This window comes from Dasypus novemcinctus, chromosome 5, assembly GCF_030445035.2.
Source record: "Dasypus novemcinctus isolate mDasNov1 chromosome 5, mDasNov1.1.hap2, whole genome shotgun sequence".
Lineage (NCBI taxonomy): Eukaryota > Metazoa > Chordata > Mammalia > Cingulata > Dasypodidae > Dasypus > Dasypus novemcinctus.
The window spans coordinates 166,036,796-166,059,094 of record NC_080677.1 but is presented as its reverse complement, the minus strand read 5'-3'; the positions used below and the strand labels follow the sequence as shown (position 1 = coordinate 166,059,094).

Genomic DNA, 22,299 nt, shown 5'->3' with positions numbered 1-22,299 from the left:
GCCTGGTAACACGCCAGCACGGTGCAGCACAACCTGGTAACAACGCCAGCACGGTGCAGCGCGACCTGGTAACACGCCAGTGCATTGGCGCGGCATGGCCTGGTAACGCACCGGCGCATTGGTGCAGCATGGCCTGGTAACACGCCAGCACCTTGGCGCGGCGTGGCCTGGTAACGCACGGGCACCTTGGCGCGGCGTGGCCTGGTAACGCGCCGGCACGTTGGCGCGGCCTGGTAACGCACGGGCACCTTGGCGCGGCGTGGCCTGGTAACGCGCAGGCACGTTGGCGCGGCGTGGCCTGGTCAGCTGTGGCCTGCGCCGCTGCGGCCGGGAGCCGAGGCTGAAAGGAGCCTCAGCCCTTCTCCGGGGCTGTTTTCCAGGAATGTCCTTCGCCCGTGGCTCGAGTGGCTCTGTGCAGTCCCCACGGGGAGTGGCCTCACTGTCGTTCCCCCCCGACCTCCTTCTGTCCTGGAACTGGAGTTCAATGCTGGTGTTTCCGCCGTTTTCTTTTCTGTTTTTTGGCGGGGCGTGGGAGAGACTCCGCACTGCACCGTTCGGATGTCTGGTTTGGAAACTGGAAATGGAGTCTGCTGGAGGTGGCACGGATGGGGCTTCCTGCGTCGACCTGGCTTGGTCCTCTGCGCCCGCTGCCCGTGGCCTTCCGCTTTCCAGGCGGGTGAGGCACAATGAGGCCGGGGGTGCTGGGCCCATCTGTGAGCGTCCACAAGCGGCTCGGCGTGCGCCTGCTGCCCCCTCCCCGCGGGGAGTTAGGCTCCAGCCCTCACCCCCTCCCTGGGCCTGCCCTGCGCGGCTTTCCCAGCCCCACCCAGCACCCCTCTGCTCCCTGCAGCTGCCCACTTCCCGTGGACCCCTGGGGCCCCAGGAGGCCGCTCTGCTTGGCCTGGGCAGCCCCCGGGAAAGCCCCCGCCCGCCTCGCGTCCTCACGGGCAGCGCCTGGTCTCGGAAGGGACGGGGTTGACCTCTGGAGCCTCTCTGGAGAGCACTGGGTGCCTCGGCCACGGAACGAGTCCATCAGGGGGATGGACGTCAGTCAAGGCTAATTCAAGGGGGCAGGCGGGTTTCCGGCCTCAGCGTCTGTCTGCAGGTGCAGAGGCCTGGCCCCCCACCCCCGCCCGGTCGGGGCCCCCAGAGGCCCCCAGCCCACATCTCCTGTTATCTGATTACTTCTGTAATTACTGCCTGCCTCAGTCACGTAGAAATCAGCTTCAGTTTCCTGGGAAAACATGAACATTTATTGGCTCATTTTAAGATGAAGGTCCAATTTTAAAAGCGATTTAGTGTAAAGGAAGGTATCCACACAACTGATGTTTCCATCATGATGAATTTTTAATATCTCTTTAATAAGCCATTTACACATTAGTAGAAATAAAGAAATTGGGGGGGGCCTCGTTTCTGAAATCTTAGCTTGGCGGGTGTTTTAGGAGACCTAAAGGACTGTAGGTATATGCCTTTATTTCCCTTTTTGCTGTGGTGACATAATTTGCTTTTATTAAGCTTCACGTGGACAATGGGTAGAAATTAGTGACTTTCTCAGACCCTGGTTCTGAGCATGCGCCAGGGAGGATCTTCCGGAAACACTTGCACTTTGGCCAAGCCCCTCCTAACCTTTACCCTTTCTTCCTGCAGCTCAGTCTGCCCTGTTATTTGTTTTCTTATTGGGGAAAAATGAGTCATATTGCTAAAAAGCAGAAAAACCATCCATCATGAAAACAGCTGCATTTGAAGTAGCAAATTAAGAAAACTATACCTCTCTCCCAGATTCAGTCAAATTAATATTTGAATACTTATATAAACATTACCCATCTTTTTCAATTTACAGGAATTTTGACCTTCACTTTTTAAAGAATTCCTTCAGATGAAATACTCTAGTACTTATTTTCAAGGATTTAGAATAACTCAAAAAACAAATCATTGCAATAGGATGGGTTTGCTTTTAAATGTGCATTGAATTAAAGAAAACAATTTTGTAATGACAGTACACATTTTTATTAACATTGTTTAAAGTACCTAAAAATGAACTATTAGCTTTCCAAAAGATGGTTTACTTTTTTCCCTTAATGCTGGATGTTGTTATAAAAAATAACTAGCCATTGAGTAGTTAATCCCTCTACTTTACAGTTTAAGAAAGACGATAGAAGATAAATTTCTGATTAGATCAGTAAAACAGCAAGCTAGAGGTAGAATTAGGCATATCTCTTTATTTTGGCTTTTAATACATATGATATATGTTAAATGGGGATTTTCCATAATACTATGAATTCATACTTTGAAAAATTTATCCCTCAGAAATGGAAGTGCTAGGACAATGTATTTTCCTCAAGTTACTTTTCTCCAAACTCCCACAGATTTGCCTGGTAGTCACGGTGCTGTAGATTTTAGTGGCATGTGTCCTGTACAGTTGAAAACTGCAGTAATTCCACCTGGTTTTCACTGCACGGGGTATTGCCAATTGCACGGGAGTCTTTTTGTGCCTGGTATTCCCAGGGCCTCGAAGAGGTCAGCTGACATCTCCAGTGCATCTGCTTGCCCAGGACACGGCGCTTCTCAGGGGGCCCGGGGGTCCTCGGGAACAGCGGTGAGAAAGTCCACAGCAAAGCAGCTGAGGAGTGAAACAGGCGTACCGTTGAAAATCTGAAACAAACGACGATGATAGAATTTCAGATGGTGCAAGAATGGCTCATGGTAATGAGATGGGATTATATTTTGCCTTCATTCTCAAAAATAATTTATGTTCTTCTAGAAAACAAATAGGCTGTGAAGTTCCCCACCCCCACCCCAAAAAAGAACCGAAAAAAAAAAAAACTTTCAGGGTAATAAGTATTTTTCCATATGATATAATGTAACGTACTTTATATTTTAAGGAAATTGTCAAACTCTGTTTTAGCTTTCTTAAGCCTTGGACAACACTTCTGTCCAAAGCTTTGCATAATAATTGGAAAAAAAGAATGCTGTTGGAAGAATGTTATTTTTCCACAGTTTACTGAATAGTGTTTACCCAAGTAAGAAGAATAAGCTGTTAAGTGAGGAGAAGCGTGTACATTGTGTTGTGAAAGCCCGGCGCACTGTCTTTCCTTTTATGAAGCTGAGAGTTAATTAAATGCCATGGAAACCGTTTGCATTACATAAGTCCCGTGGATACTTAGAAGAGAACAAACTTATTTCAGAAAAGCTTTTTGCTTTATGATTATACCACCCTCTCACTGATTGCAAATTCCTCTAAATCACTCATAACACAAATGTTTGGAATAGATTTCAACTTGTCCAAATGCTATGTATATTATGGTTTATAAGCTATTTCCATTTTAATGAAAACCATACGAAGTTATGAAATATAACGAAGTAGCATTTTCAGGGCCTGAAGCTGGAGATTAAACCTTTCTCTGTAAATTCTGATAGTCTAACGACGTCCCTCGGAGATCGTTTAGACGCTGCCCCTCCTCCACCTCTTATGGGGGTGTCATTTTTTTACGTACTATTTTTGAGCCGTGCCGAGTGCTCTGTCTTAAGTGAAATGCTGCAGATGCTTTATTTCATGCAATGCTTGCAACAGCTCATAGGCTAGCTATAAATAGCCGACTTTCAAGGTTGGAAGGCTGGGCTTGCGGGCCTGGCCGGTTCCCTCCAGGTCTGGGGCTGGAGGACGCCGGCCTGGGGCTGGCTGAGCTGAGGCCCGGGGCGGAGCTCGCTGTCCCTTGCATTTTAACGTTGAGTAGTCGCAATAAGTTTACCTGTGCCTGGAATTAAATGCAGATTGATGCCTTGTTTGTTCTTAATGTTCTGACTGTAATCTGTAGATTTCACAGAAAATAGCAAGTGCATTTGTGGAAGTTTGTGCTTGACCAAACCCTACTGTTGAAATAAACCATCTTACCTTTAATTTTCTATTCCTAACTAAACCTTTCTTTTTGGTGGCCTTTGCTTCTTGACTGCTAACATATTTACAAATACCGCAAATAGTTTTAATTCACCAGTTACTAACTGCCCTGTCTAGAAACTTCGCTTCCCTACGGATTGGCTGATTTGCATACATTGTCGTGATTCCACCAGGAGCCTCCTGGTCACGACCACAGACGGCCCGTTATTCCTGGTGTTGATCTCTGACGTTTTATAGAGTTCGGCCTCTATTCCTGTGAGGGGCCGAGGACTGACCGCATTTGTCCTTTGTCCCTTTTTGCAGTCACATGGGAAAGGAGCAAGGAGGAAACACCGATTCAAAGGCTCCGACGGGAGCACGTCGTCGGACACCACCTCCGACAGCTTCGTTCGCCAGGTACGGTGGCTCTTAGAGTCGTGGTTTGAGAAGTACATTAGAATAAGTTCAGTTGTTTATTTTTTTGCTGTCGTCCTTTTGGCTTCTTTCGTATGATTTTCCTTACTTTCAGCTGAAGTGAACATCGTGCAGTTCGAATGAGACCGTGAGTGATAGCCACACCCCTTCCTGGCAGGTTGGGGAAACACGAGCGTACACCTCACGGGAAGGCTCTCGCCCTGACGGGGGTGCCCCGCGGCCTTCCTCGGGGAGGCGAGGGGTCCCGCTCTCGGCCGGGCGGCTGGGCCGGGGTGCAGTTGCTCCCGCGGGCCCTGGCGGGGGCTGCCGTGCCCCACCTGGGGTTTGGATTCAGGAGGAGGAAACTGTCCCTGTGCTTGAAGAGGTGGAGCCGCCGCGATGCGCAGCCCGCCGTGCCTTTGACCGCTTCAAGGACGGCTGCCCCGGGGGTGCAGCCTGCACTCGGCCAGGCGGCGGCGCCCCGGACGCTGGCGGGTCCCCTCGCCCGGAGAGGCGGGACAAGCCCCTAACCCGCAGGCACTCTCACCTGCGGCGACAGAACCTCCCGCCCTTAGAGGGGGGCACGACACAGCGGCCTGAGGGTCCCTGTCCGAGCCCGGCGCCCCCGGGCACGGGCGGGCGCTGGGAGGGGCTGTCGTCCCGGCGGAGACGCGGGCAGCTTGGTGCCCTCGACGTCCCCTCCTGCCAGCAGCAGCCCTCTCCCCAAACACTGGTGGTCAGCTGCTTCCTGGGGTGCCGCCTCCCTGGCTTCCTGTGCCCTTCGCGTGGCCTTCGGTTCCAGCCCGGCCAGGCTTTCGGGGCCGAGAGGGTCTCCTGCACATCCTGTGCCACCTTCTGGTTTCGGGGGCGGGACTGCCTCCCCCTCCAGCCTGCTTGACTCGGTTTACCTGCAGCACTCCCTGGGCCCCACGCCTCCCACAGGTGGATGTCTGCCTGCTCCAGGGCTGTCCCGGGCGCTGCCCCCTGACTTTCTCTGCACGCACTCAAAGCGAGCCCCCCAACCCTCGGCCCCGCACACAGCGCCTCTGAGGCCCGTTTAGTCGACGGGAAATATTTTTGGTTTGGAACATGCCAAGTGGGGATTGTTTTGGTTGCAAGAGGTTAGAAAAGGAGAGCGGCTTAAGAAGGAGCGGAGCTTTTTTGCCAAGAAACACTGAAAAGCAAAACAAGTGGAGCCAAGTGAGGGCAGCCCGAGCCATGCTCTCGGGGGCCAGGCGGTGCGGGGGGCTCTGGCGTGGCCTGGTGCCACCCCCACTGCAGCCCGAGGCTGGCCAGCCCGTGGCTTAGCAATGGACGGTCAGTAGAGGAGCCACCCAGGGCCTCTTCCGTTTCCGTATCTGTAGCCGTGTTTATTCTGCTTCTGGGGCTGGGAGATTGAACTGGGGGCTGCAGCCCACAGCTCTGCACCACATGGGGCTGACAAGTGGGGACCTACAGCCGGGAAGCACGCGCTTCTGGAGTGCATGGCAGCAGCCGGCTGGCAGCGGGCGGCGGGCGGCGGCTGAGAACGCCGGGACGGGGAAGCCTGGCTGTGCTTCGAGTGAGCCAGGAAGAGTGGAGAGGAGCTTAGAGCGTCAAGCTCAGAGTGGCTCACTTAGGCTCTGCAAAAATGTCATACAAAGGCAATCACAGGACCCGATTCTCCAATTGCCACTATAGCTGCGAAGTCCCCTTTCTTGGAGTTTTGGGGATTTAATTCATAAATAGGGGCCATTTGCACCCTGCAGGTAAATGAACTGGAGTTCGTTTTTCCTCAAGATAATTTTGTTTTGACATTGTGCTTGGAGCCTACCTATAAAGGCTAAAGAGAGTTGTTAAATTATTTAATGCACATCTGGATACTTATTACCAAAATATTGATGAACACTAAGAATTTTTTAAAAAATCTATCCTAAAGTTAAAGAAAGGAAGGCGCAACTCCTTGAATGCAGCAGCAGGAGGTGCTTTTCCCGGGGGGCTGGGTGCACAGCTCCCAGGAGGGTCGAGCCCAGAGGCGCCTGCTGCAGCCTCAGAAGGAAAACCAGTGACGTCGGCAAGACGCTGGCCTTAAAACGGTATTTTTTCCCTTTGGTAACTTAATCTCCAGTCTATTAAAACTGCATTCATTTTCTGCTGCAATATAAAAAGAAGCCAAAGCTACTCTGACAGGAGCTGGATGTTGGATAGAAATGTTTTCTTGAGAGTATTTGCAGAAATGCACAGCAGGGAGCAAATAAGCATGCAGCGTATTATTGAACGACCTGAGGGAGCATCTTTTAAATGTGTTCTTTTCCTAAGTGGATCGTTTCTGCGCAAGTGGCTTGCGTGGGCGTGCGTTGTGTTGCTACCTGCGACTCAGGCAGATGACGGTTGGTACTGGAAGTGTGTCTGGTTAATGTACGGGGCTCTGTGTTGAAATACCTTACAATTAGACTGCACTCCCGCCCTTGAATTAAAAATAACTTCCATGTAACTTTGAAAGCCTTAGAATTATGTTTACATGCAAGACGTTATCTCTAAGGACTTTTAACGCTGTTTGGGAGGCATGGGGTACTTTTAGATGGCTTTCATAATATTGAGATTTAAGTTTTAGAAGTTGAAAATGTGAAAGTTTTATGCGAAGAAAAGGAATTAAGGACTTCTTTAATAATTGGGAGAATATCATAGAGTTATGTACAATTAGTCTTGGAAGGAGGCCTAGTTTGCTTTTTACTTTTTAAACCATTTTCTTATTGGTAAAGTAACACATTTGCCAAGAAAATAGAGAGATCGTAAATGTCCATTCAAAGCGAACATGCCCGTGGAACCTCCAGCTGGGCCAAGAAGTAGGGTCCCCAGTGCCCGCAGCTCCCCTCTGACCCTGCGGGTCCGCTCTCCTGACTTCTGACACCTGGAGCAGCTCGCCTGCTTTTGAAGTTTCACGGAGGTGCAGCCGTTCCGCGCCGGGATTCTTTACCCTCAGAACCCATGTGCTCCTCCACGTGCGCCGTCTCAGCCAACAGCCTTGGCGGCAGAGCGCGCCTCCGCATGGGTAAACCACAGCTGCCTTACCCGCTGAGCTGTCGCCACACGCTGGGTTTGCCGAGAGAGGTGCTGCCCTGCTGGTCTTGGGGTGCATCTCTGGGACGTGTGCATTTCTGTCGCGTGCACGGAGGGTCATAGGGCGTGCACGTGTTCAGCCTAAGTTCATGCTGCTGAGCAGTTTTCCAAAGTGGTTGCACCTGCTCGCACTCCCACACGCAGTGGGTGGCGGTTTCTTGTTCTGCGTCCTTGCCCACACTTGGCATGGTCAGTCTTTTTCGTTTTAGCCATTCTGATGAAAACCATGGTGGTAGCTCATTGGGGTATGAACTTACCTTTCCATGATAACTAAGCCACGCCTTACCTGTGGCTAAACCTAAGGAAGAGTGTGTGCAGTTGCAGTTTCCTGGCTGCAGAGATAAACACCATACAATGGGTTGCCTTAACCAATGAGAATGTATTGGCTCTTGGTTTTGAGGCTAAGAGAAGTCTAGAGCGGGTCATCAGCAAGGCACCCTTTCTCCCTGAAGACTGGCATCTGGGGCTGGCTGCCCCCACGGGCCGTTGGCTTTTCCATCGCAGCACGTGACTAGGGCGCTTTGTCCTTTCTCATCTGGGTCACACTGATGTCCAGCTTCTGCTCGCTCCCGTGGCTTCTGCTCTATGCAACTTCCAGGAAGAGAAGATTAAGACCCATCCTGTCTCGGCTGGCCACACCTTCACTAAGAACAACAACTTGTAAAGGTCTGAACTGCAGTGGGCTCACACCCACGGATGAGGTTAAGAAGAGTAACAGGATCTTCTGGGGCGCGTAATCAACCTACTAGTATGTCAAACGTGCATACATTTAAAAGCAGCAGGTTTATGGAGTCATAAAAGAATTTAGAACCTGGAAGATCTTAGGCAGGTATTTGATCACTGTGGTAAAGACCTCACTTGTCATAGTAAATAAGTCTCTGTTCATTTGATGAAAATCACCCCAGCGCTGCTTATGGCATTTTCTTGATGGAACTGTGTTGAAATATACCAGAATATTCTGCAGCACGAGCCTGAACAAAGCTACAGAGTGAAAGGGTCAAAGGTGTTCACTCATGGTTTATTTTCCCCGAACTTGCAGTTGAATATACTGAGCCGTCACTTATTTGTGGTGCTCCAGCTACAGTTATTCTTTAAGAGCCATCTTTCATCCTAAGTCAGCTTTGTTTGTAGATATAGTTCTGCTTTTAGGCTCTGAAGTGGGAGCGCAGCTGCTGTGAAACAATGTGGCGGTCGTGATACAGGCTCTGTCAGGTGAGGTGACCAGTTAGCCAGGCCTGGCCCTGCCGGCGGCCTGTGGCGCTCACTCCGCCTCTGGCTGCCCCTTGCTTCTGGTTTCCTCTGCAACTGAGTGCAAGTTTCCTCTCCCTTTGAGGCCTCCAGATACACAGTTTAGGACGTGACACACCTGGCCGCACCTTCGCGTGCCATGGCGTCCTGAAAGCGCGCTCTTCACAGCGGGGTCCCACCAGAGGAGCCCAGACCAAGATTCAGAGCGTGTCCTGGTTGGGTGCCTGGGTCAGTCCACCACGGGTGCTTCGGAAGCAGCTCTTCCGTGCCTTGGGGCCTGTGCGTGGGCAGCGGGCTGTTGTAGTGTCCTGGCTGCTGACATAATGCTGGGCTGTGTACCGGCCTGAACCACAGGAACTTACTGCCCCGTGGTTTGGGGCTAGGGGACGTTCCAGCCAAGGCATCCCCAAGGTGACACTTTCTCCCACGAGGGTGGCGCTCCGGGCTGCCTGCCAGCAGCCCTCGCTGCTGGGCTTTTCCGTCCCGTGGCACAGCACGTGGCGGCCTCTCCTGCTTCCCTGCCTTCTGTCGACGCCAACTTCCTCCTGTGGCTTTTCCTGTGTGTGTGTCTGAATTTCATTCCACTTATAAAGAGCTCCAGTTACAGGATTAAGACCCATCCTCATTCAGTTAGGTCACACCTTGACTGAATAACCTTATCAAAAAATCCTATTTACAATGGCTTCACACCCAAAGGGATGGATAAAGATTAAAATCATGTTTTTCTGGGGAGCATAGCTCCGACCCACCCAAGAAAAATTTTAATTTATTAATGGACAGAAAATGTTAAGTGTGACTTCTGGACATCTTCATTAGAATTAATGAAGAATATTTTTCAAATTGCTTATGTACTAAAAAGAATTGGACTTAAGATAATTGTAGATATCGAGGTTCTCTTCGGGTTGATATGAACTCTTTGGAATTTTTTTGGCTGTGTGTTCTCAAAAGATACATGAATAGGGAACTTCATTCATCCTAATAGTAAGTCAGGAGAAGCTATAATCCTAAAATCCTGTGCATTTAGGCTTTTGCTTAAATTTATAGTATTTTAAGAAATTTAAGTTTTCACATAATTTTGCTCTTTTCACCTAACTTCATGAAGACAGGAAGGAAAAAACGTAGGAAGGGAAGGAGGGAGGAAGGGAGGAAGGAAGGAATCCCTAAGGTCTGTTGTCTTAAAAGTTCACTGTTGTACCCAAACCTTAAGAGTTTAAGTTAATTTTCTGGACATAAACTGGGGGCTCTGAGTGGTGGGGCTGGCCTGGCACTGCAGGAGAGAGGTTTTGTCCTGTTCTTTTCGAGAGCTTGTGAAGTGCTGACCACACAGTCCTTCGACCCTGCCAAGTCAGGGACTCTGAGCATCTGCGCGCGCGTGCTGCTCATCATCAGCAGAGCAGCCGGTGGGTGCCAAGGGGGCACTGGGACCAGAGCCTCTGGTTTCACCCGTTCCTTCTCGCTCTCCCTCACCTCTTCCCCTCTTGACTGTGCCCTGGGTCTTCCTTTTTTTTTAAATTTTCATTTTCTTAAAGACATGCTGCCCTGACCACTGCTGTCCTGGCAGTTGTCCTCCAAGGAGCTCCAAGTGCTACAGGGGTGGCTTCAGTGTGGCTTTATGTGGACACTTCCCTTCAGACGACAGAGCCACTGGAGCCGTGGCCCCGAGGCAGTGCTGCTCACAGGATGCCCGCCCTGTGGGCCCATGTCCTTTGCTTTCTGTGCAGGAAGTTGGGCCTTAGGATCCACAGCTCTTTGGAATTGTCAAGTGCCATCGTTTGTGGGGACTGACCGGGAGAACTCTGCAGATCGGCTGGACGTCTGCTCACCAGCACGTTGGGGTTGTAACAGAACAATCCTGCAGCCTCTAAGGGCTTCCAGAGCACAAATCAGGGTGACATAGTGGAATGAGCCAAACGCTCAGCAGAAGGTTGCACGGCACTTTTGGAACATGGTATTCTAAACAAATTCTGCCATTGCCCAGTGCCGGGTACTTGGTGCTGCATTTTTGGGCCTTTTATTACTCAGATTGGTTTTAAATATGAATGATTAATCACAAAGACACAGTCTGTTTTTTGGTTCTGTTTTACAAAGACAGATTAGACTGCGATAACGATTACAGACTCCAGGCCTGTGTAGACTGATATGTTTAAGGTTTGATAAATCTTCCGGCCTTTAAGTACTGGCTTGCTGCCTTGTTATGCTTCATTCGTCACACACATAACTATACATAGTGATGTGGGCAATTTACTGCCACGGTGATTTCCTGTAAGTGTCTGTCTGATTAGGGCATTCGCTTAGGTTTTGTGAATGGCAAAATCTGTTGTGTCCCTTTGGGAACTCTTCTTAAATATATCACTATAAAAATATTGAGCTTTTCAATACAGATGTTCCTTCTTCTTTCTATGGTGTAAGCTTGTATACTTGAAAGAATGTTTTCTTTTTCTTTTTAGTAGACATATGTGTACTTTAGAAAGTAATAAAGCAAAATGTAAATTTTGTACTTCAACATACAGTAAGTTTCTGCGTATCCATCTGAACATAGTGTTTTAGGAGAACCAGGGCCTGATAATGTCTGGGTGCTCCTCGAGTTCAGCTTTGCTTTCATGTACTAGGAATGCCTGCCCTGTAAACTCAGTCCCATGAAGTTCTCCAGTTATTAAGATCATTTTGCGGATTGAGGCGTTTTTCGTCTTTGCTTTTTCCCACTGAGATGAATATAGCATTTTAGAGCCCAAAATTATTTCTGCAGGTGTTTTTGATTTCTCCGACTAGGCTAGACATTCCACCGCTGCTCCATCTTCTTCCATTTTTATTTATCTTCTGCTCGGCCAGTCCCCGCATCCTGGAAGCTGCAGACAGAATGGACCCCGCCGGGCTGAGTGGAAATCTGTAGATGATTGGAGAAGGAATTAATATGGCTAAGAAAATAAAGCACAGAACTCATGGAGCACAGAACTTACAAGAAGTGTGTATTTCAGTTAAACCCCGCCCCTTTCCGCCCACTGCTAAAGACGGGCTCCTAGCGGCTTACCTGAAGTTTTCAGCTGCAGGTGCTTGCAGCACAGCCCCCCCGGGCGGCAGCCCCGAGGCCAGGGCCAGCTCTCTTCCCCAGGCTGCTTGGGTAGAAGTAAATACTGCCGCCCCTCTCCCTGTGGATTTGCTTTTGGAAATCGTGAGGTTTGATGATAACCAGATGCTAAAGAACTCATTTTTGAGATTTTGACTTACGTCTTAGAAATGTTTGCTGCAGGGCAGTTCAACACCACCTCCCCACTCCCCCAGACCCCCGCCCCCGTCGTGCTTCCTTTTACCATCTGCCCATTTCAGGTTCGAGAGTAAGAGAGGGAAGAAAGCAGGGCGTGGGGTGGGGGGGTCTGGGAGAGACTCCCCGTCCTCCTGGTCTGGGCAAGGGGCCCCGGCCCCTAGCCCCCGGCGCTGACCCTCAAGAGCTGCCGTCAGGTGCAGAGTGGGCCCCCCCGCGCCTCCCTCCCCTCCCCCTGCCCTCGCTCGAGCCGCGGTCCCTTTTGTCACCCGCGCAGGATGCAGGTGCCACCCCTGCCCCCGACACGCCCTGGGCAGTGTCCTCCCGGCGCCCGCCCTGTCCTCGGGTGCTGCGCTCCCTCGAGGTGCCTCAGGATTTCTCTCTGTCCAGGTGTGTGTCTGGAAGTTGGACAACTGCCCACCTCTTTTTTGAGCGTTTCCCCAAAGTTCCAACCACGTTTCACCTGAGAGGAAACAGAGCCCGTGGGACCGGCTGTGACCGGCTCCACGTGCAGCAGGTGGTGTCCCTGGAGCGTCACCCTAAGGCCCACCCGCCCAGAGCACCGAGCCCCCAGCGGGTGGCCGTGAGCACTGTCTAACACTGGCGTCCCGGGCGAAGGTGCGTGTGCGACAGGGTGCACGGAACAGAGCCGGGGCCGCCTGACCGCGGGCCCCGCCACGGGCCCTCACGGGGGTTTCGCTCGGAGCTCCCGCCTCTGCGGGGCCTGAGGGTCTTTTTGAAGCCTCGGTCACTTGTCGGGGATTCACACGCGAGCAGAGGCGGCATCGTCAGCAGCCCAGAGCCCGGCTCCTGCGGGACCGTTTGTCACCGAGTGAAGCCCACGACAGGTGCTGCGTGCACAGAGTGAGAGGGCGCGCCCAGCCGCAGGAGGCGAGGGCGACGTGGGCGCGGGTCACCCAGCCACCGGCGTGTGCGTGGTGCCGCGGTCACTCGTCTGTGTGGGGTCCCCCGGTCACACCTGTGGTCACAGCCCATGGACGTGGCCACACAGTCATGCTGAGCGCGGCCGCACGCTCCCACATTTGTGTGGGTGTGGGTGTGTGGCCACACGGTCCCGCGTCCGTGGGTGTGCGCCTTCTCTCACAGGCCCTCCCCGGCCCCTCCCGCTGGAGAGTGAGAGTGGGGTCCCCCCGCGCACCGCCCTCGGATGCGCCCCGCAGCGCCCGCAGCAGCCCCTCCGCCTCCCGCCCCTTCCCGCGGCCGTGCGCGCGGGCTCTTCAGCGGCTGCTGCGCTCGGGGCCCCAGCGCCGGACGTGGGGGGGCCGGGGTCCTCCTTCCTTGCAGGGTGGGGATCAGCGTCCTCCTCCCTGTGGGGGGCCGGGGTCCTCCTCCGTGGTGGGGTGGGGGCCGGGGTCCTCCTCCCTGTGGGGGGCCGGGGTCCTCCTCCGTGGTGGGGTGGGGGCCGGGGTCCTCCTCCCTCGCAGGGGTGGGGGCCGTCCTCCTCCCTCTGGGGGGGCGCTGGAGCAGGGAAGCCCCCGGCGGCCAGTGGGCTCCGCTCTGCGTAGTTACCTGGGCAAAGAGGACCCCCGAACCCCGAGCCCCGCGCCGCTCCCAGGCCCGGCCTGCCCGCCGGGCGCCCGCCTCAGCTCCGTGGCGTCGGCGGAGCCCCCTCCCCCGTCCAAGCCCCTCACCCCCCGCGCCGGCCCGCGCCCCTCGTGCCCAGGAGCCCCCTCTGGGAGGCCCGGCCCGGCGCGCTCTCGGGGCCGGGGGGGCCGGTGCGGTTTGGAAGCTGCTCCCGAGGGGCTGGCGCCCGCTCACGACGAGGCACCCCTCCCTGGAGGGCTCGAGGGGCCGGGTGGGGGCACAGAGGCGGGGGCCAGCGCCCAGGGCAGGGCCCACGAGGCGGGACGTAGCTCGAAGCAGCCCCGAGCCTGGACGAAGAGGGCGCGTCCCCGAGGAGGGGGCTTCGTTCCGCGTGGTGGGGGCGGAGCCTTGGGGCGGCGCTTATGGGAGGGGGGCTCCAAGTGCCTGCGTGGAGAGGTAGGCTTAGGGACCGTGAGGAAGCAGATGGGGTACATGAAGGGGTGGACTCAGCGGGCATGGGTGGGCAGGTGGGGTGCATGGGAGGTGGTCTTGGGGTGCAAAGGTTGGTAAGCCTCTGAGTGCCTGGACTCGGGGTGCATGGGGAGGCAGGTGGGGTGCATGGGAGGTGGTCTTGGGGTGCATAGGTTGGTAAGCCTCTGAGTGCCTGGACTCGGGGTGCATGGGGAGGCAGGTGGGGTGCGTGGGGAGGTGGACTCGGGGTACACGGGGAGGTATATGGCATGCATGGAGAAGGCAGGTGGGGTGCATGGGCAGGGGTCTCGGGGCACATGGGGAGGCAGGTGGGAGAGGAGCAGGCATGGGGAGGACCCGGCTGCGGAGGGCCTCTGCCCCCCAGGGGGCCACCAGGCTGCGCTGGGGGTGAGGGAAGGCGAGGGAAGGCCGGCCCCTGTCGAGAGGACTTCTGCAGAGGGTGCCCTCCTGGCTCACCCTCCCCTGAGCAGGTCGTTCAGGCATCAGCACAGCCCGGGGAGGGGGTGCTGTTGGCACCCCCCTTTAACTGATGACGAGCTGAGCCCTGGGGACGGATGACTGTGCCCCAGTTCACACGCTTCAAAGCATGGATACTTGTGATATCACAGGCGTACCCCTGGGGACGTGTGGGGTGGGGGCACTGAGCTGTCAACAGCAGTGATGCTCCAACCCCGTTCCCCGAGGTGCCGGGTCGTTGGGCGGAGCCAGCCGCAGGGGCTGCAGGTCCGAGACCCCCGCAGCCTCTCCCGGCCAGGGATGGGCTCCGCAGGCGCTGACTGGCCCGTCCCTGTAACTTCCCTGCAGCTTTGAACGTTCCTTAAATAAAGAGTGGGCCAGGAGGAAGTGGGGGGGGTGGGAGGAGCGGGCAGCGGCTAGGGGAGAGAGCCCGGGCCCCTGGCTGGGCTTGGTGCGCGTCACCCACGGTGCCCGTGGGGACATCCCACACCCTCCTGAGGGAGCAGGACGTGGTGGGGAGGAGGGGGGCTGGCCCAGGTGACGTCCTGCCAGCCACCTGCCTCTCTGCTCCTGGTCCACGGCACTGCAGATTCTTAAACTTTCAACAGATGAATTAAGCGATGGACAAGTGCAGTTTAACTCGCTTTTCCTCATAGATGGCAAGTAGGAGGTTGGGACTGGCTGCTTCGCTTAATGATGTGTGGCTTTTTCAGTGGACTTGTGTAAACTCCTTTGGAATTAGGGCCACAGATTCAGACATTTCCCTTTGCGTTACAGTGCTTAGTAGTCATCAGATGAAGATCCACCACTCTCCCTCTGCCAAAGGCTGTTTGTTTATGTGAGAGCTGTTGTTTGAGAAAATTGGGTTATTTGGTTACCAAGAGCCGCTGCCCTTATCCCGGGGAATTACCCTCTTTTGGAAGAAGAATTGTTCCATATTCTATAGCTTGGTATTTGTCTCTGCATGCTGACAGTCTCTGGGGAGATGTTTACAGTATTCCTGTAAACCAGGCCCGAAGCAGCTTTCCTAGAGTGGCCCACAGTTTCTCCCTGTTTACTTAGCATGAAGCGCCGTTGTCCTGAAGATGTGACAGATGATATAAATGCAATAAACCCTATCCTAACGATTAAAAACTGGAAAATTGCATGCAGCCTGTTTTTCAAACAGTTGTCTCAGGACCCCACTTCTGCATCTGATCTTTTTATTTAAAGCAGAAGAGTAACTCCGGAGTCAGAATTTGAAGGTGCTGTGCATTTTATTGTGAGATCATTTCTCTAACGATTTTGCACCTGTGCGGGGGCTGCGCTGGGCACGGGCCGCGTGTGCGTGGGCTTCCTGCCCCTGTGGGCTTTATCTGTACTGAGCCCCCTCCCCTGAGACTCATTTACTCGTTTATTCACTTACTCACCCTCATGTCAAGTGCCTTTGCCAGGCACCTGGCCAGGTACTGAATAACAGAAAAGGTTCCTAGATAAAAATACTAAAGGAGCACACGTGTCAGTACTTTGTCGCCTGCTGTTACGAGCTCTGAAAGGTGGTGGCCCCTCAGGGCAGGGGCTGAAGAGCTCTGTCTTGGGGAAATGGCGAGGGCGTCCCAGAGGAGGGGATAGTGGAGCTGGGTATTGAAGGACGAGGCCGATGTCCTCCCAGGAGCAGTGGGAGGACGCGCCTGGCCGAGGAGCCCAGCTGTGCAGAGCTGGCAGGCGGGGGGCAGGGCAGGTGCCGTCTGCCAGGTGGGGGGGGTGGGAGGCGAGGCCAGGCACAGGTGCACCCCAGCTCCTGAGGGAGCCAAAGGGGAACACGAGACCGTCACCACCACCACACCGCCTGCGTCGTTCGCCTGGGGGCTGACCCTGCTTTTCTTTCGGGGCCACTTCTATGCCAGGGAAGATATTTACACAGCGGCCAAAACCCCTCAGTCACAGACACCAGTTCCAAGGGAGCGTTTCCAAGACTGTGCTTACGAACAAATGCCGTTTTTCTTTTTATTCCTCTTCACGCTGTCGTTCGGTTAACCACAGAGGTTTACATCTTTTAAATTGGAGGAAACTGTAGGTATCTGCATCAAGAATGGTGAGATTATTTTAGATTAAAACCTGCAATATCCAAACTGGTCTGTTAAGGAAATTAGGTAAGTTTGAAAACCGGCTGTGCCTATAAGGTCCCGTACAGGGTGGCAGAGGTGAGGGGAGCGGCGTCCAGGCCGCAGAACCCCAGAGGGGAGCAGGGGGTGCCTTGTGGCTCTAGCACTCCTGCCCGCCCCCCCACCGGTTACTGAGAATAAAACAGGGAGTCTCTAGAGCCCCGGGCTGGCTCCGCCTCCCCTGCTGCCCCCGCCTCACCCTGTCCAGCCGGTGGAGCTGTGGAGAGAGGGGCCGCTGGGCCCAGCCCAGCTCCTTCAGACGAGATGTGGTGGCACAGCCTGTGGGGTGCTGGGGACAGCCCCGCTTTCTCTCTCACCAGCTGCTCAAGCTGCTGCTCGCCCCGGAAGTGCTCGAGTCCAGTGTGGGAGAGGAGGGTTGATGACGGGGCTGCTCGCACCTGGGTGGCAGGGGAAAGCCACGTGTAGCGAGCAAAGCGGGGCAGTGAGGGCGAGGGCCTGGCTGGGGGGAGTTCAGACTCCCTGATCTCCACCGCCACTCCCCGCAGCCTGCCCAGGGGGCCCCTTCAGCTCAGGGAACGCGGCCTTCCTTGCAGGCGAATGCCCCGTGTAGGGGTCTATCGAGGGAACACGTGGACCCCCAACTCCCTGCACACGTCCGCTGCCTCTGGGATCACCCCACGCCCCGAGAAGCAGGGCGGAGGTGCCAGCGTCCCCGCAGCGGGGGTTTCCTCTATTGTGATTGGCTGGCTTGTTTTCACTTCTGCACAAGAAAGCTTGGAGGGCAGTGGCGGAGACCAAAAGTGCCTGTGAGAAGCCAGCCAAGGAGACTCCTTAGGCAGTGGAGAATTAGGCGGGTTTCCCCTGGAAAGGGATTTGAACCCCATGTCTGGCAAAAAAGGGCCTCCTTTTAGCTAACAAGTATGATTTTGGGTGATGTCTTGGTCTAGATTTGAATCTCTGCCCCCTTCTCTGTTTCCTGGAGTAAGCAGCTCAATTTGAAATTCCTTCCGCACTTTTTCTGCCGTCTTTTTCAATCTGTGGCCACAGGAGTCGACAGACTCATTTCTCCCCCAGTCTTTCCCACTTCACAGCTGCTCGCCAGCCAAGCCCGGGAGAGCTGGCCCAGGTGAGCAGGCCCAGGTGAGCCAGGCCAGGTGAGCCATGTCCAGGGGAGCCAGGCTAGGTCAGCGGGCCAGGTCAGCGGGCCAGGTCAGCGGGCCAGGTCAGCTGGGCCCAGTTCTTGCAGCGATGTGGCACTGAGGGCCATGAAAGGCCGCCTGGCGATGCAGTGGCCACTGCAGGGTGTGGAAGGCCGCCGGGGAGAGCGGGCGGGCCGTGGGATCCACTGTGCAAAGCAAGTCCCTCCAGCACAGCCCTCGTGGACGCTTTGGCCACCTTGGCAGAGGCCGTGGTGTTGGTGTGGCCAGGGCTGGGGCTTCTTGGTGGCCTCGAGACCACTTTCTCTTAAATAGCCTTCTCTGTCCAGAAGTTTTAAAAATGACTGTGTGCTTTAGTTCATCCACGATCCCCACCTTGTTTCGTGTGTGTAAGACATGGCGACAGGTGCCCAGGTGGCCCCAATACCTTATCATACCAATAAGGTGCTGAAGCGAGAGGCGTGCCCTGCGTGGGGCTCCGGAACACGGTCCTGGGAGCTGTGGCCGTGGGGACTTGCGGTGCGCTTAGGTGTCCTTGGCGTGTTGAGCGAGCTGTATGTTCCTTTGGGGTCGCGACGCGTGTGTCAGCTGGAATGCCTTCTTACAGTTTTGAGGGATTCTAAAATGCTTGGCACGTCAGAGACTCGTAAATGTTTAGATTTTACATTTCTCTAAAAGTACCACAAATACCCTGACAAACTAACGAGCTCAGGAGCTGTCCAAGGGGTGGTTTGCTGGCGGAGAGCTGCAGCCAAGTGAGTCTCAGATGACCTTTGTAAACGCGAACTTTTTTAGTGAAAACCTAGGAATAGGAACTTGTGGTGAGTGGGAAAGAGAGGTGATTGCACAGGCGTTCGCTTTTGAAGTGTGGAAACGGCTTTGTCTTGCTCCATACCGTCGTCTGAGAAGAGCGAAGCGCTTTCCATGGGGAGCTTGAGGCACTTTCATTCCTGACTCGCTGCTTCTCTAACGCAGGCGCTGTGGTGGAGCATGCGGGCCGTGTATGTTCCTTCTAACTGCAATTCTAATTTTAATGCAATTTAGGTTATGAGTCTGACCTTTGAACTTTTCCCTATACTGATACAAAATTTAAAGAAACAAATTCATTTACAGAATTGAGACTTATTTTTCACTTGGGTTCTAAGACTTTAAAAATAAAAATATAAATTTAGAAACACAAATTAAGGAGTATTACGTAGTCAGTGATATACCAGTTACTCATATATAAAGTGTTACTATGTAAACAAAATCACCTTTAAAACTGGTCCCTTAACCTGCTTAACCAGAGGTGGATGCAGCTGTCTCGGGCTCGTGAGAGGTCACCTCACCTGGGCCTTGCACACATGCACAAGCACATGCTCGCACATGTATGTGTACATGAAATGCACTCACGCATGTATTGCACACACACCCACATCTGCACCCATGCACTCACATGCGCAAACACTCACAGGGCAGTATGCCACATGCACACACCCGGGCACACTCACACAGCACATGCATGTACACGCATACTCACATGCACACACAATGCATGATTGCCCGCATATGCACACCCATGCAGTACATGCACGCACACATGTGCACTCACACACAATGCACATATGCCCATATGAACACACCCACGAACAGTCATGCAGTACATGCACGTGTGCTCACATCTGCACACAATAAGCATGCACACGTGTGCACAGTGCACATATGCACATGTGCATGCACACCTATGCCATACATGAATGCACACATGCCCAAGGTACTCCTTGCACGTATGCCCATGTGAATACACCCATACACAAATAGTACGTGGGTGCACACATGCACACATATGCGCTCACACACACACAATGCACTCACACAGTGCTCGTATGCCCACATGCACACACTCACGCAGCACATGGATGCACACATGCACACACGTGCACTCGTGCTCATGCACATGCACACACACTGCCCTGCTGCATAGATGGGATGGCGTCCCAGGGCCCCTGGCAGAAGAGCAGTGGCTTTAGGGCAGACACCAAGCACGTGCAGCCAGGCTGGGGAGGTGCTGGCAGCCCCCCCGGAGGGGGTGCCCACTGGATTGGAACCCAGCACGTGCCCCGCGGTGCTCGATTTCTCCCCAGAGCCCCTCGTGGCGAGGAGGACGCGGCACTTTAGGGCGGGATCAGCGTCTCCCCCAGGCTGTCTGCGTGGTGTGCACCTGGCCTGCCCAGGGGGCAAGGAGAGGGGCCACCCTTCCTATGGGTGGTCCCTGGTCCCAGACCCTGCAGGGCGCTGGGTGTGCACAAGGGTGGCCTGGCCCAGACGCCGGGCCTGGCCAAGAGGAGCTGGGCGAGGCAGCAGCTGGGCTTGGGGGCGCAGAGAAGCCCAAAGCAGGGCACGGAGCGCGGGAGCTCAGTGCTGGAGTCGCAGGCTGCGGAGAAGGAAGTGGGAGGTGCGTGGGGGGCGGGGGGGGCTCTGCAGGGGGCCACGGCCGGGGAGGGGCAGCCCCGTGGCTGCTGCTTGGGGCCTGGGGAATGGCCACAGGTCAGTGGACAGGGGGACTGAGGCACACGTGGAGGCCATCGTGGGGAGGGGGAAGGGAGTGGCCCAAGGGACAGCCACGTGGAAGGGCGCTGCCTTGTGGGTGGGGGTCCTGGGGCAGGGGTAGGCAGCTGCTGCTTGAGGGCTGGGGACCTGGGGCCCGGGGGCATCCTGGACCAGAGCTGCAGAGGAGAGGTGAGAGGGCAGAGAGGACGAGGGAGAGAGGACTTGATGGTGAGGACGGTGGAAGGGCTGCAGGTGGGTGGGGGGTGCCCTACAGCTCTGGGGGCACCTGCACATTAGGAGAGTGCTGTACAGGTTGGAGAGATGCCTCCAGATCAGGGGGTGATGGGGGGAACCGTCGCAGTCACCTGCAGTCTTGCCTTTCCTGGCGTTAGATTGCAAAGACTCTGAGTGAGAAGAAAACAAGGGGCCGGCCCCGGGGAATGTGCACCTGCCAAGCGCCAGGAGGCCTGGGGCGTAGGGCCTCGCTCCAAGTATTTGCACTCCCACCCCAGGGAGCGCCGGGCATGGATGTGGGGGTGAGGGCGGCGCCCGCCCTGGACACCTCCACTGCCCTCCTCCCCTCCTCTTGGGTGCTGAGGAAGTGGAGTTGGTTTTAGCAGTGCCCGCGGGTTGTGACCCCAGGAGGGGAGTCTGAGGACAGGCACTTTATCTTTGCAATGCCTTTTGGGGGGCAGTGTGTGTACCCAGTGTTCTTTGATTATTTTTTTGAGTCATATACAGTGGTCCTTTAAGCAGGAATTCTAATCTTTGTCAGAACACTTGTATTCCTGGGTCGTGCCAGCCTCCTTCTGGCATCCAGGAAGCACCCACAAAGGTCCAGTTTGAGCAGGCCCCCACTCCAGCGTGCGGATTCCCGGCCACACCACCCTCAGCCTCAGGGGCCTGCCGGCCAGCAGGGCTCTTCTTTTCCAAATGTGAGGGGCCCCTGTGCCTCTGGAGATGTCCAGTCTCAAGTGGGCTGGGATCTCTGACCCTGTGCTTCAGCCACACGGGGAAACCCTGCTGGAGAGCGAGAAGCAGGGCCTCACTGTGTGTGCACCTTGGCACTGAGGGCCCGTGGGAGGTGCATTTACGCTCTGGCTGCCTCCAGCCCTGGGGTTTCCGCCCCGTCTTGCCCTGGAGGAGCCATGAGGGTCCAGTGGGCCTGTGGGGAGATGGGGCTGGGGAGACCTGACATGAGCCCTGGGGTTCCTGGACCTTCAGCCTGCCAAGAGTGCAGGGAGGGGGTGGGTGACCAGGCCATAGCAGCCCAGAGCGGGCTGAGAGCATGGGCAGGGGTCACAGTGGGGCTTGCTCATGTACCTGTCATATGGAAAATCCTGGTTTACTAGGCCTTTTTAGAACAGACCTCTGCCTGGAGCTAAAGAACTGAAACCATTTCCAGAATTTCAGTATAGATGACTATGCTTTTGAGCCTGTGTGCCTGAAATTTCAACTAGGCCTAGAGCTGCAGGATGCCTAAGAGTTACCTCCTGAGAGCCTCATTGTTGCTCAAATGTGGCCATTCTCTAAGCCAAACTCAGCATGTAAATGCATTACCTTCCCCTCAGCGTGGGACATGACTCCTACAGATGAGCCTCCCTGGCACCGAGGGATTACTACCAATCACTAACTGGTGATGCAACTAGAAAAAGACCTTGAATAAAAGGGGGAAATAGTAAAGACAAATGAGTTTATATGGCTAAGAGTCTTCAAAAAAGAGTCAGGAGGTCATCAGAGGGATCACTCTTATGCATGTCTCAGCAGGATCCCAGAGATAGCCAAAAGTAGGTACAATCCAGGTACTGGTGCTCCTGAGAACTATGGAGACACACAGGCTCTGTGGTCATGGCAGTTGGCTCTGGAGTTCATTGCCTTGTCAGTGGGCCCTACTTTGGAATTTGTGTTCCTGAGTGTGATGGAGTTGGACTCTGATGTGACCTTTCTACACATGCCTCTTCTGTCACTTTTCTGAACCTCTGATTGGCACTGGGGTTGGTATATACTCAGGAGACTTGAATCTCTGGACTGGCCATGTGCCAGCTGGGCTCTAAGACTCAGCAGAGTTGCAACTCCTACTCTCCAGTTCATTCGACTTACCCAGGCTAGCTAACAGGGAGG

The 22,299-nt window shown here is 54.6% G+C and overlaps 1 protein-coding gene across 2 annotated transcripts in view; it reads left to right on the top strand.

The window, feature by feature from the left end:
- CACNB2 (calcium voltage-gated channel auxiliary subunit beta 2) overlaps positions 1–22,299 on the top strand; it is a 290,686-nt gene that overhangs the window by 3,715 nt on the left and 264,672 nt on the right. For both annotated transcript variants that reach the window (XM_058297892.2, XM_058297891.2), the window contains exon 2: positions 4,199–4,291. In XM_058297892.2, the coding sequence (XP_058153875.1) occupies positions 4,199–4,291 (93 nt within the window). The remainder of the gene's footprint in view (positions 1–4,198; positions 4,292–22,299) is intronic.